Raw genomic sequence first — 13,744 nt, 5'->3', positions numbered from 1 at the left:
CACCTCATGGGCCAGTCCACCGGGCAGCCCTATCCCACATGGGGGGTGTGCCCTCACTGGAGGAAGGGTGCAGTAAGGCTTGATTCTCTTTTTCTTTTAACCTTTAGCAAGCACAGCCTTCTGGGTAATGAGATGCAAATTGACAGAAAAGACAATGAGCCAGCCTGCGGCCGGTGGGGCAGCTTGTAGAGTCAGGCTGATTGCCTCCGTGCCAATTTGCATGGCATTAGCTGTGCACGTCTCCTCCAACGGGGCTCACGCGCTTCACCAGAGGTCACCTGGATGGTTGCGTCCAACAAGGGGTAATTCAGACCAGGGGCACGGGCATGGCCACTCTGACCTTGATTTGAGTGGGGCTTCAGGATTTGACTCAGAAGAGTCTGGACCTATGGGGAAGGCCGCTGGATGGGATAGTAGGGGGCAAGGAGAGGTTTGGGCTTCATGGTCATCCAGGACTAGGGACAGGCCAGAGGTCCAGTTCCCACGTGTGGCAGGTCTAGGAGGTCTGGTTTGACTGGCACCATGGAACCATCCATTGCATGTGGTATGACGGTGATACACAGGACCTAGGCAGAAGAAAGGCTTGGCTGGCCTGGGATGCCTCAGTATAGGTCCAGGCTTACCTCTAACTGATACCATCATCTGGGTGGTCCCTCCAGGCCTTGGCTCCCTGAATGTGCAGTGAGGCCCTTGGCCTCATTGTCTTTACAATGAAAGTGATGGTCATCAAGTTCTGCTTATAGTGTGCTCAGCAACAGTGGCCAGGGCCAGCTCTCCATGTGAAGGTCATGCACAGCAGCCCTCTGAGCAGGCCCATCTCTGGGCCTGACCAGTTGACCAGTTGATCACTGTCCCAACACTCGAGGCAACTCTTGGGATCATTCCTGGAATGTGACCCCGGGGACCTAAGCAGGGTAGGACCCAGACAGATGGCCAAACACAGCCCTGTGGCCACCCTGCCAAGCTTGCCTGCCTCTGTCCATGGTTCTGAAAACCCAGGCCCAGCTTGCCCTGGGGTCCCTACTGTGAGGGGACAAAGGGGCCCCTTTCCTACTGCCCTGCTGTCCGACCCCTGCAACCTTTCTGACCCAGTGCAACTCAAGACTCCACCCTACACCCTCTGCCAGGACAGAGGACAGTGGGGAAGGAGGCCCTTTCCCTCTGCCCTCCACCCCAGCCCAGCTACTGCCCCCTCAGGCATGTCCTGGTGCCCCACCAGCCCCACCTCCCCTCTCACTGTCCCACTCCCTCTCCCCCTGAGGTTGGGTCTAATCAGAGCTAATCAGAAAATTATGAGCTGCCTGATTACTGATTAGATTCCTAATGTTAATAGAGTCGAGAAGGGCCCGCTCAGGCTGTGTTTTAGGAAAAAGTACAAAAATAACATCATGGGAAGGGAGCATGGTGGCTGGGTGGGGGCTTGGGCTCTACTGTCCTCACAGGCAGGGGATCACACTCCTCTGTTCTAGTTGGTGGGGGGCGCTCAGACTCAGCTTTTACATGGAAGTACATTTCATAACAGAAAGACCTCCTAGCACCCCTAAATTCTCCCAGCAAAACTGCTACCGCAGGCAGCTGTTAGTATAGAGGCCTCTACCAAGTTCTGTGCTCGGGACAGTAGGACCGAATTGTAGTGGTATGATGGGTGGGACATAGAGAAGAATTACAGATGGTCCACTGCATGAGGGCAGGGCCTAGCCTAGCATAGGTCAGGCACACAGTAGGTGCTTAATAAACATTTGTTGACAGCAAAGAGGGAGGGTCATATCAACCTCTTCCCACTGGAACCACCATGTTCCCATGTCCTGTCCCTGGGCCGTGGTTGGGTGTAAAGACATCTGAGAAAGCTTCTTGGAGGAGGGGGTCGGATCATGTCTGGAGAATGCACTGGTCTGGGGCCAGAACAGGAGGACAAACCCCTGGCTGACTTGGCCAGATGAGGAGCCCATGTCCACTACCCCCAGCCTCTCACTCTGGCAAGGCCTCAGTGACTTTTGCTTCCAAACCATTTCATCATTGACTTGGCAGCAGCTGGGTGGGACTGGTGGATGAGATTTTTAGTGAGGCAGACATCTTCAGTTCAGACCTCGGAGGCAATCACTTGCCCCCTCTGCATGGGGTACCCTGTGGGGCCTGTACTCAGCCTCACTCTGCTCACGCCTTTATCTCTGCACCATCTGGAATCCCTGTGTTCTGTCATCAGTGCTGCTTCTGGCGTGGTCTCTGCTATCTCCACCCCAGGCAAACCCATGGCCTCTAAGCCAGCAGGTGTCTAAGGGCACCTCCTGATCTCCCCCCCCCCACCAGCCTACTGACCAAGATGGAAGTCTGCACCCAGAACCAGGGCCACACTTCAGTGAATCAAGCCCCTGCCCTCAAGAGACCATATATGGGGGGAGCCAGACAAAATAGTGATGGAAGGTGCCACAGGGAATTCTGGAAACCAGGCTGGCCAGAGCACTAGGCTTCCTGCAGGAGGCAGATGTGCAGGCTTGGGGGCTGGGGGTGGGGTGGTAGTCCAGGCTTAGGGTGCAGCACAAACAAGGGCAGGGAACCTAACATGGTGGGAAGGCAGAACTCCAGGTCGTCATGGGGTGAGAGTGACAAGATTGGCAAGGCCAGGCCACACAGGTCCCCATAAAGGGTGGCAACAGGAAAGTGGGGCCTGGGAGGACATGGGCCTGTGGGGGTGCCTGGGGAGGATGAGTTTATACTAAGCAGCTTGGGTAGGAGTCTGAAGTTGGGTTGAGGGTGGTTCTGAAGAGGTCTGGTCAGAAGGGAGAGGGAAGTCATAGGAGTAGGGGGATTTGGAGGGGACCAGCTTCCAAGAGATGGACTTGGGGAAGTGATGGCCCAACTTGGGTAGAGTTGGTTGAGTAAGACGTACAAATGGGCCCTCAGTTCCTACCTAAGGCAGGGTTGGGCTGGAGGACAGGGAGGATGCTGGGGTCCAGTGGACAAAGGCAGTGATAAGGAGAGGGACAAACAGTTCATTGGCATGAGCTTCAAATGAAGGCAGCTCAAGCCAAGGTCAGAAGGCCCAAGAGAGAATCCAAGATTGTTTTGGAGCAGTCCAAAGGTCCCTGGGCAGAGCTAAGGGAAGGGGCAACCTACAACCTGGGGCTATATCTCCAGTACCCAGAGTGAGTCTGCCTCCTGCTCTCTGTCTTGACCTTGTTGTGCATGTGCATTCCCATGGCCCTAGGAGAGCCCAGGCAGGATTCTGGTCCCATATACAGGTGAGAAACAGGTGCGGAGAGATGAAGGCAACGTTTCCCAGATTATGCACTGGGCAGCCACTCGGCTTTAGGAGCTCGGGACTCCTGGTCTCTGTGGCAGGGCCATTGTCACACACAGACACGCACACACACCCATGCCCTCACGTGCTTGTCTCCAGAACATGGCCTGTTGAGGGAGAGGAGTCAGCGATATTTCCGCAGTACACTTTGATAAATGGTGTGTCGCCCATCTCCTCTGACTGGAGAGTGGCCAACAGCCCTGGGCCTGACACCCTCACCTGACGCTATCTGCATGTTTTTTAAAGGAACGAAAGATACATTGGTGAATTACACTGGGTCATCCTTCAGAGGGAGGAAACCTGACAAAACTGGAAATTTTATGAGAAATTCCACCTGGCTTACTAGGGACTGAGTCCCCTGTACAGATATGCAGGTTTCATGCTGAGACTAAGGGGGTGCCAGCTATGTTGGTGGGTTCTTACCCCTGTTAGCCCCCTGAGGGTTTGTGCCAATTGGACCAAGCTCCTCCAGCCTTGGAATCCACATGGCCCAACCCTCAGCTCACCCTCATCAGGGGTAAGGTGCTTGCATATGGCCGGGCTCTGGGGCAATGGCCCAAACTCTGACCTGTGTGTTGGATTTTTTGGCTTATTTCTCATCAGGAAAGCTCTGATGGGTGCCCGTCAGGGGACCCAGGAGCAGCAGTAGTGACCGGGCACGGCAAGGCCCCAAGAGCCAGCCCTATGCTTCTGCCCTCAGCACAAGGCTGTCCACACTCATTCCTTCCTGAAGTGACCCAACACCAGAGCTGAAATTTCCAGAGGGTGGACTTCATCCATGGTGCCTGACAACTGCTCTGTAAATTCAGGCCAGCCCCTGAGAATGTTCTGCTCACCCACAGGGGCCCCTCGCCCCTTGCCCCCTTCACAGTGGACACATTTGGATCCTGCCCCATGATACCTTGGACCCAGCTCTTTCTAGACTGAGGGAGGTTCCCGTTGAAAGCTAAAGCAGCGAAGCCAGTGGAATTGATGTCATCCCCCAAGTGCCAACTCACCTCCTTTTCTTCCTACTCTTTCTACACGGCTTCCCACTCCTCATGTTAAACTGTCCGGTGGAGGGTGACGTATCAGTAGTAGGAAAGAATGGGTTTTTTAAGAAGTCCTGCCAGGCACAGTACAACACAGCAACCTTCCCTGGGTGCCCGGGGATGTTCCAGGAAATCCTGTGCGGTCTGAAATTCCAGCCTCTGGGGTACCCAGTTCCCCAGCCCCATCTCCATCTTTAGCCCAAGCCACCCCTCCCTTCTTCCTGTCTTTCCTGGGAAATTAGAACAGGGGCTGCCCTTGCAGGCAGGACCAAGAAGGCACAGGAATCGATAACTGAGGCCGAGATGCCCACAGAGAGCAAGCAAGCCCGGGCCTGGGGGGTGGAGAGCGGGGAGCCCCTGCAGAGGGGATCCACAACTCGAATGAGTTTTTTCCTGGTACATGTATTCTGACCTTTTTTTTTTTTTTCCTTAAAGAAAAAAATCCATTTTACTATTTTTTTTTTTTTTTAAATCAGCTCGTAGAGGACGTGTGCAGCTAGTAAGGGAAAAGGTCAGCCAGGGAGCCTGTTGGCCGCCAGCAACCGCGCAGGCCACGTGATGGTTGTCCCCCGAGGTGCCCTTCACTTCGAGGCGCGTTAGTGATTTTCCCCGCAGTTTTGGTTGCCGGAGTTTTGATCTGAGGTTTGAGTGTTTGTTGTTTTTCATTGTTTTGGTGGGTTTTATCTTTCGGCTGAAGGTCGGGTTCATACAGAAAGGGTGGATCGGAGGTGTCATGGACGGGAGCCAAGTGTGTCCAGTGTGGACAGATGCAGCAGGATGGAGAGGGTGGGGGGGCAAGGCCAAGTGTGGTCCCACCCCAGCGCATGGGTGTCTGTGGCGCATTCGACAGGAAGGCAAAGCCACAGGCATCTCCTTCGACATGGGTCCTGGGCAGCCCACTCTGCCCATCCGGTGTGCTTCTCTCTGCCCCTCAGAACCCAGCAAACTGGGGGCTCAGGACATGACCTGCCTTTGGAAGGTGTCACAGATGGTGGCAGTCAGAGTCCTGAAGGCTGCCGTCACTCAGGCAGCGGGCACCAACCGTCCACACGTGCACCTCCCCCAGGTCTCAGGTTGTGCAAGGACGTGGCCAAGTTGGGATTCTCCTGGTTTCTGACTGTGGAAGTAACCGCTTGGAGCAGGTGGTGGACAGACAGACAAATGCTCACTCAAGCCAAGGTAGCAGGAAGGAAGAGACCCACAGGGCCGTGACCCTCCACCCCACCTGCGCACCTACCCCTGTCGTCAGCCCTGGAGCTCGAGCCGCTTCCTTGCTAAGCTGCATCTTGCTTCATTATTATGCAGATATTTTAATTATGCAGATATGTTTTTAGACAGTTTTAAATATGTATATTATTTACTCATTAGACCATAACAGCTCTGGAAATTGGAAATCTGTATTTAGTATCTATCAGTGCACAATACAGAGCTAATACGGGGCCCGCAGGCAGGGAGGGAAGCAGGATGGCGGCGGTGGCAAGGCTGGGTTGTCAGGGGCTGCTGGACACCGTGGTCCTCAGCCCCTCCTGAGGTCTGGGCCCATAGGGGGTCGGCTCAGAGCAGCGTCTGGAAGGCTGATCCACTCTCCTGAGGAAAGGACAAAGGAGCGGCTTCTCAGGGGCAGGTGGGGGGCATCTGAGCCCAAGCAGCAGACCTGTGTGGCCAGACCCGTCCTTCCCTGAGATGCTCACTGTCCAACACTGCCGACAGATCGGGGTCAATGCCCCTCTCTACCACTTCCCTACCAGGGGCCTGGGCTCGTGACACCTATGCTCTGAGCCTCGGTCTGCTCTCCTGTAAAAGGCAGGGAAACTGACGACTCCACCTCTGGTGGCTTGAGGGGGATAGAAGGGGGAGGGTGAAGAAGAGGCCCAGACTTCCACCTGTTACTGGATGACCTACACCTGTCCGTGAAGCCCTGGCCCAGGGGAGGTGCCAGGGACGGGGTCTGGTGTCCTCTGTCCCCATCCCCTTCCTTGAAATCTTGGGCAGTGTCTTCAGGGCATCTGCTTGGTGCTAGGACGTTGCAGCCCCCAGACTCCACCCTGGGCCCCCCATCCTGGCTTCTGCCGGGCTCAGCCCTCAGTGGCCCAGATCTCAATAGCCTGCTCCCCGTAAGTTCAGAGACTTTCCTCCTAAGCCTCTAGTATCCTCTTGGAAGAGGGAGTAACTATGACTAATTAAGCTCAAACACCTCATACAATCTTTCCCTCTGGGCTGCATGAAACAAATCCTATTTGATAGGCAGTCGCTCCCCAGACCCGTTCGGGCTCGACCAGCCCTGGGGTGAGAGGAGGAGGCTCAGGAGAAGCGAGGCACCCAGCACTGGGGGAGCAATGGGCCCCCAAAGAGGAGGGAGGAGCCTGAGAGCTCCAGCCCCCTCACCCCCAAGCTCCACCCCTCCCAGAGGGCAGCGGGGGCTGGACCCTCCAGCTGTTGGCCTCCGAGGGGCAGCCTCCATGTCTCCAGGCCCCTCATCTGAGCTCACCACCTCCATAGCAATGGAAAGATGTTTCACTTAGTGAAATGTGAAGGTGTCTGCCAAGGGGCTACTCAGCAGGGGAGCTTCGTCCCCAGCCCAGCACTCCCCGAGTCCTCCTCTTTCTTGCCTTTTCCTGTAAGAACGGTTTCCGGAGCCGAGGGAAATTGACTGTTAAGTGAAACTCTCTGATAATTGCCTCTGAAATGCCCGCTGTTATTGTGATGGACTTGGCCGTGAGCAGCCCTGCTCAGCAGTCTCACCGTGGTTCCCTCCAATGCCTTGGCCGCGATGGGGAAGTCTCGGGCCAGGCCAGCCACCATCAGCAACTCTGCGGCAGTGTCTCCCTCCCAGCCCACCCTAACCCTCCACGATGTGATGAGAAGTGGCTGAGAGAGGGGAAGCCACCCACCCAGGGTCCCACAGCTGGCTGGCAGAGCCAGACTCCTGCCAGGTCTCCACCCAGGTTCAGAGATATTCTGACTTTAAATTAGTGGATGTTCCTTGTGCACCTACTGTGTGCAAGGGGCCAGCTTATTGGAAAGAGCCCTCACCAAGCTCAGAGCTCAAGGAAGAAAGCAGTGAGATGTGACGGGGACAGATGCGGGCTTGGCAGGGGTCAGGGAGTGGTTCGGAAGAGGATGGGGCCTCAGCTAATACCTCAAGGGTGAGGGAGCAAACCCGCTGAGGAGTCTGGGTGAGGGGACACAGGGCAGAAGCAGAATGTGCTAGGGCCTGGTAGCAGGAGAGCCAGAGGCTGCTGGTGGCTGAGGGGTGAGAACGGACCACATCTCCCCCACCATCCCAGAAAGGCAGTATCCTGGACATGGGACCAAGCTGTGCGCCCACCCCTGCCCCTGACCGGCTGGGAGTCTTGTAGGCTCTGTCTTCCCCTCTGGGCGTCAGTTTCCTTCCCCATCCTGCCTGCCTGGAGGCCATAATAAGGACCCAGGAGAAGCAGGAGGTTCATGCTCTAGGAGGATGAACCTTAGAGCAGGGTGGGGCTGGGCCACAAGCATATCTCTCATACAGACTTGAGCCGGGCTGTGGGCTCTGTAGAGATGGGAGCCCGAGGCTCTGAGTGCCCGACAGGAGGGGAGCCCAGGGACCGGGCAAGGGCAATAGGAGGAATCCAGGGGAGGTGAGAGTCTGATAGGGCTGACTGGGGGGCTAGGGAGCACATCCAGGCAGAGACATGGAGCAAGAGACTTGCATGCTTGGAGCCAGCAAGAGACACCCCTAGGAGACTGGCCCCTCTGGGCAACTTCTGGGGGTTGGAACAAGGGAGCTGCCAAGAACCTACCCACCGTCTGAATGGGTGCAGTTCCTATCTCCAATTTACAGACAAGACACTGAGGACCAGCAGGGGAAGCCACGTACTCAAGAAAGCCAGCTTTGGAACCCAGGCCAGGGCTGCCTGCCACTTGGGGCCCCTCAGGCATGCCTGTGGGTCGGCGTAGTCCTCTCCCCTGAGCCCCTCAGACCCAATGGGCCTTCTGGCAGCCGCCGCTTGCCCGCTGCAGCCCCGTTCCGCTGCCTCCACCCTTCCTCCTGAACCCCCAGGCCTGTGTGTTTAGCAGTTTCCACACGTCCAGCGCCCGGGGATGGGCTGATTGATCTGTAACACCGAACAAATAATAATGGCTTGATCGTTACTGAGGATTAAACGTAATCCTTTCGCTGTGGCTATTGCTGCTCCGTTATTCACGAGTCAGCGGGCTGACCCAGGCCTTCGAGCCCGGGGGACTTCGAGGAGGCTACCCTACCCGCCCCCCGTGTCTCCCTCACCATGGCTGCTCAGCTAGGGAGCCCCAGTCCTGGGCCCATGCATCCCTCAGACGGAGCAGAGCCCTGAGAGGTGGAAGGTGCTGGTGGCACCCTGGGTCCATAGGGAGGTGGGTACAGGAGAGAACAGCTCCCCGAGGCTGCGGTCCAGTTGGACACTTCAGCGGACATCCGTTTGGTGTTTGCAGCCCCCTCAGCCCTGGCACTTTCCTGACCCAAGAGGCCTGACCTGGGTATTCCCATACCCAGCCCTCACCTCATCCCCCATGAGGGGCAGTGGCCTCAGTGGAGCTTGAGGCCCACTCCGAGAAAAAGTCTGGGGTCTCCGGGAAAGGAGGAGGCCACTGAGGAGGAAATTGCCCAAGGCTGAGCTCTCGAGGTGCGGCCCCGGGGGCTGTTTCTTGGCTTCACGCGCTCCCGTCCAGCCCAGGTGCAGAGCGGGCGCAGCAGATGCTCGGTTAGCAGTAATAACACATGTCATGTGTGCGTGTCCCACAGCAATGCCCTCTGCGAAAGAACTCTGCAGCCTTGTGAAGCAGGAGCCTCACCCATCCACGGGGGGTGTTTATAGTTTAGGCTGAGAAGAGACCCCAGGATGCAGTGCAAGCGAACCCCTTGGGACCTCAAGAAAGCTTTGCCTTCTATATGCAGAGCCATAGGGAGCTGCTGAAGGGCTTAGGGGCAGGGGCTGGCCACAAGATCAGATCCGCATTTGGAGAAGAGATGACAAAGGGCAAGAAAAGACACAGGAGGGGCTCCTGGGTGGCTCAGTGGGTTAAGCCTCTGCCTTTGGCTCAGGTTATGATCTCGGGGTCCTGGGATCGAACCCCGCATCAGGCTCTCTGCTCAGGGGGAACCTGCTTCCTCCTCTCTCTCTGCCTGCCTCTCTGCCTACTTGTGATCTCTGTCTGTCCAATAAATAAATAAAATCTTTAAAAAAAAAAAAAGGACACAGGAGCCTGAGGGACGAACAGTAGGTGATTTGAGTGACAACACGGGTAAGACGTAGGTGACAGCGGTTCCGGTGTGGATGGGCTCATTCTAGGAGGGGACGGAATGCACTCCAGTGGGCCTGAGGGTCACCCCCAAAAGGTGTCCAGGACCCCTAAGATATGAGAGGTGTCCGGGTGTAGAGGTGCCTGGTCCCCGAAGCTGGGTAAGTGGGGTGGGGTGAGCCACCCCACTCGGGCACTGCATAACAGGTGGGCAGGGGCTGGAACCTACGGAGAAGACAGGTGGAGTAGCAGGAGAGGGAATTGGAGGCCAGGAGGGACCCAGCATCATGAAGTGAGGGGGTTTGACAAGAGAAAATTTCCTACCCTGTCCCCAAGATCCCCAGCCTCATAGCTTTCCCAGCATTCATTGTTCTTGGCCTGAGGAAGAGGGGGAGCTAGGCCCAGCAGGAGTGAGGTTGGCCCTGGTCAGCCCTGCTAACTGCCAGAGGTGACAACCCACCCCGGAGAACGTAGGCCATACCCCACCACGACCCTGTTCCATGCTGGGAGGGAGGAAAACCAATCTCCCACGTCCCGGCCCCCATCTCCCCCTCATGGGCAGCTGCCAGGCTTTGTTAGAACCTCTCTTCTGGGGTCCACGTGCCATACCATGCCTGGACTAATGAATGGGACCATGTGTCCTAAATACCAAGAGACCAGGGCCTTCTGAGTGAGGGCGGGAGGCCGACAGGCGGGACCCACTGCTCCACCATGGGATGGAGGGGGGCAGGGGTGGAAGGCCAGAGCCCCTCCCCCACAAGTGTTCCCTGTCCCTCACCAGGCATGGTGGGCCCATGGAATGCGCCTTCAGACCTTGGTCATGGACTGGGTAAGACAAATGTGATTGTGAAGGCTGGATTCAAGGCCCCAGCCTGACCCATGCTATGACCTTGGCAAGGCTACTTACTGCCTCCATGCCTGGGTCTCCTCATCTGAGGAAGACATGTCTGTCGGGCCTAAATGGAGACAGCTATACGTGACATGTCACCGGGCTGGTGGTGGGCTGGCATGCAGCAAGTGACCTGTTCGTGGTGATGGTTGTCAATATGATTAACAAGACTTAATTGCGCTTTGCTCTGTGGGAGGCCCCAGAGGTCCATCTTCAGGAGTCTCAAGAGTTCCTGGAGGGACAGGATCCACGGAGGCACAAAATAAGAATCTCTGGGCAGCCGGGGTTCAGGCCCTGAGGGTGGCAGAATACCAACGCCTCCTCCAGGAAGCCTTCCCTGACACCCCAAGTTCCCATAGCACTAAGCTTCCTTGAAGCATTTCAGCTCCTCCTGATCTGGTGGTTCTACCTAGTGTTGTATCTGTGTCTATCTCCTCATCTAGACTGTGAGAGGGCAGGGGGGGAACAGGGTGTGGAATAGAAGGACTGCTCACACGCAGAGGGGCCGTGATGGAGGAGAGTGCAGGAACCAGCCCCAAGGGATGGCCAGGCTTGTGTGGACAGAGGCTTGGAGAGCCATGCTGGGAAGGGGCTCAGGAAACTGGAGCAGGGACAGTGGTAGCAGGCCTGGGTGTGTGAGACGTGCTCAGGGCCTGAGCAGTTGGGCAAAGACGCATCAGCAAGGCATGGCTGTCCCTGGTGGCAGTTCACCCTTGACCTTGGCACTAGCGTGACAGAGTGGCAACGGGGCTTAACTCTAGGGCCTGGGTCCTACTGCATCTTGGGCGTCCCCCTGCGATCCTGTGGGCAGGAGATATGGCTGGCCTGAAGTACAGGGAGTCCCATGGAGATGGCACTCAGGTCACTTCATGCAGGCTTCACCTGCCCTATGTGAACCCAGCTGCCGGGGGAGGGCCCGCACAGCAAGCTAGGAAAGGTCTGGGGCCAAGGAATCTCTGAGGGTCTGGCAGCCTGGGGCAAGAGAGTCCCTGAGCCAGCCTGGCCCCAGGAAGTACTATGGATGGAGCGGGCTGGGGCTGGGCGTGGGCCTTCCTCAGCCTCTGATCCCACTGTGCTCTGTTCCTCAGAGACTGGCCGACGCTGCTGAGAACTTCCAGAAAGCCCATCGCTGGCAGGACAACATCAAGGTAAGAACTGCCGTGCCTTCCCTAGCCCCTGTGACCTGCCCACAGCCAGCAAGGGTAGATGTGGATTCCGGGGAGGGGGCGCTGCCCAGACTCACCAGAGGAGCACTTGAGGGCTCTGTGGAGGGGAGCCTGGGACCACAGTCTAGCCTCCAGCAAACATTTGAGGCCCCCCTTGGTGCTGGGACACAGAGTGCAGAGAGGAACCTCTCACTACACCCTAGAGGAGCTGTGGGGGCCCCCAGGGGGCAGACAGACTACTCTAAAGTGATGCTCCCCAAAGTTGTTTTCACCTGGGAGGTTAAGGATGGGCACAGACTCTGGAGAGACCCTGGGGCAAAGAAGTCCCTTGACTCCAGGACGTTCCAGATGTAATACACTGACCCAGAAGCGTCACTGCCAGAAGGGGACTCTGCCCCCCTCCTGGGATTTCCTGAGCAGCAATCTGTATTCCAGGAGGCCACCTGACTACGATCAGGGACCGGGCTTGTCACAGTCGCAGGAGCCTCTCCGTCCATCAGAGGAGCCCAGGTGCCAAGGGAGTGAGGGGTGAGAAGCTGGTAGTAGGTCTCTTCTTGAGGGTGGAAGGACCCAGAATGTGCAGGAAGGCGGGGAACCCTCACTGACTGCCAGTCTCAAACCCAGCTCGCCCTCACAAATGCAGGCAAATGTGCTTGATTTGGGCTGGGGCTGGACACACCTGTACCCTTTGCGTCAGGCCAGCATCTCAGTGGGCCCCCAGGAAGCCAGAAGGTAGACTAAGGCAGGCTTCCTCCCAGACTTGGGGAACCCCCAATGCCAGGGATGGTGGAACCCTCAGGGACCAGGCCAGTTAGCCAGGCTCGTGTGTCCTGCACAGTTGCTCCGGACTCTGAGCCACACCTTTTGGGGGTCTCTGTGCGAACCACAGGGAGAGGCACCAAGGGGGCTGCCTGCGGGGACCCAGGGCTTGATAAGGTGGGCTCGGCCCTTGCCACTCCTGCTCTGGGACTTGCACATCTGGTGCGTGAGTGGATAATTACCCCCCCTTCCACTGATGAGAACGCTGAGGCACAGGGTGGTCAGACTTACCTGCAGTACTTACCTGCGGTACCTGTTGGTGGCCTAGATTCACAGCCGGGTTGTCAGGTCCCAGAAAACTCATGCCCATGATCCAGGCGCCCTGAACCCGTCTGGTCCTCCTCCCTGGCCTCCATCCCCCCGGGCCACCCCGAGTCCTGCCTTGCCTTGCCCACAACATGGCATCCTTCCTATGCTGCCTGGTGGGTGCTGGGTGCTACCCTTCGGGAGCTCAGGTGGGATGGTTGGTTCCAGTGAGCACATGAGTGAGTGGACGACTCCTTGGACAGACCCTGCCTCCCAGGAGCTCAAGACTGGCCCTGCCCTCTCCCTCCCTTTCCACCACCACCACCCTTCGCTGGGTCCCCATGCCTCCTCGGCCCCCGGGGATCAGAAAGAGCATGGTGGCAGCACCCACCACTCAGACCATGTTCCCACCAATAAACAGCCCCTGCCCAGGCAAGTCCTTTTCAAGGCCCAGCCCTGATCTGGCTGTTCCGGCCCCCTTGGCAACCTCATTCCTCACCCGCCTCCCCTGTGCCCCGGCCATGCTGAACACCTCACTCTAGCCTATTCCTGATCTCTGCCCGGTTGCCTTCTGTTCCTCCTTGCCACCTGGCCTGTCTGTCCCTTCCCAGTGAGGCCACTCCCTTGTCCCAGTCCATCAGCCCCTCCACCTTCTGGCCATCCAGGACCCCACCCCCAACCCCTCTCCTGCTCTGGCCCTTCCTTTGTTCCTGACATATCTGCGTCCTCCCTCCCTACCCAGGACTGTGTGCAGAGCAGACACAGGGCAGTGAGAGAAGGAACAGGGAATAAGAGAATGAAAAGACCCGCCCTCGCCCTGGTTTTCTCTCCTTCCCAGCCCGGGCCCCAAACAAGACAAAGAGGCTGCCTTAGCCCCAAACCTATTTTCTTTTCCTGACTCTGCAGAAAACCCAAAATTTACAAGGATCATCCAGCCAGACTCCTGACCCTTGATTTTTAGCTACTCCCTGAGGCAGGAACAGCTTACCCCAGGCCAGAGTGGGCACCACGGGGCCTGCCAGAAGGGGGGGGGGGC

The 13,744-nt window shown here is 57.3% G+C and overlaps 1 protein-coding gene across 8 annotated transcripts in view; it reads left to right on the top strand.

Annotated features, from left to right (window-relative positions):
* Window positions 1–13,744, top strand: part of CACNA2D2 (calcium voltage-gated channel auxiliary subunit alpha2delta 2) — a 138,667-nt gene that overhangs the window by 94,984 nt on the left and 29,939 nt on the right. For all 8 annotated transcript variants that reach the window (XM_032320555.1, XM_032320546.1, XM_032320607.1 and 5 more), the window contains exon 4: window positions 11,566–11,625. In XM_032320555.1, coding sequence (XP_032176446.1) covers window positions 11,566–11,625 — 60 coding nt within the window. The remainder of the gene's footprint in view (window positions 1–11,565; window positions 11,626–13,744) is intronic.

The sequence above is a fragment of the Mustela erminea genome, chromosome 1 (genome assembly GCF_009829155.1).
Source record: "Mustela erminea isolate mMusErm1 chromosome 1, mMusErm1.Pri, whole genome shotgun sequence".
NCBI classification, from domain to species: Eukaryota; Metazoa; Chordata; class Mammalia; order Carnivora; family Mustelidae; genus Mustela; species Mustela erminea.
The sequence above is the reverse complement of the archived record's forward strand: the minus strand, read 5'-3'. Positions and strand labels throughout refer to the sequence as shown.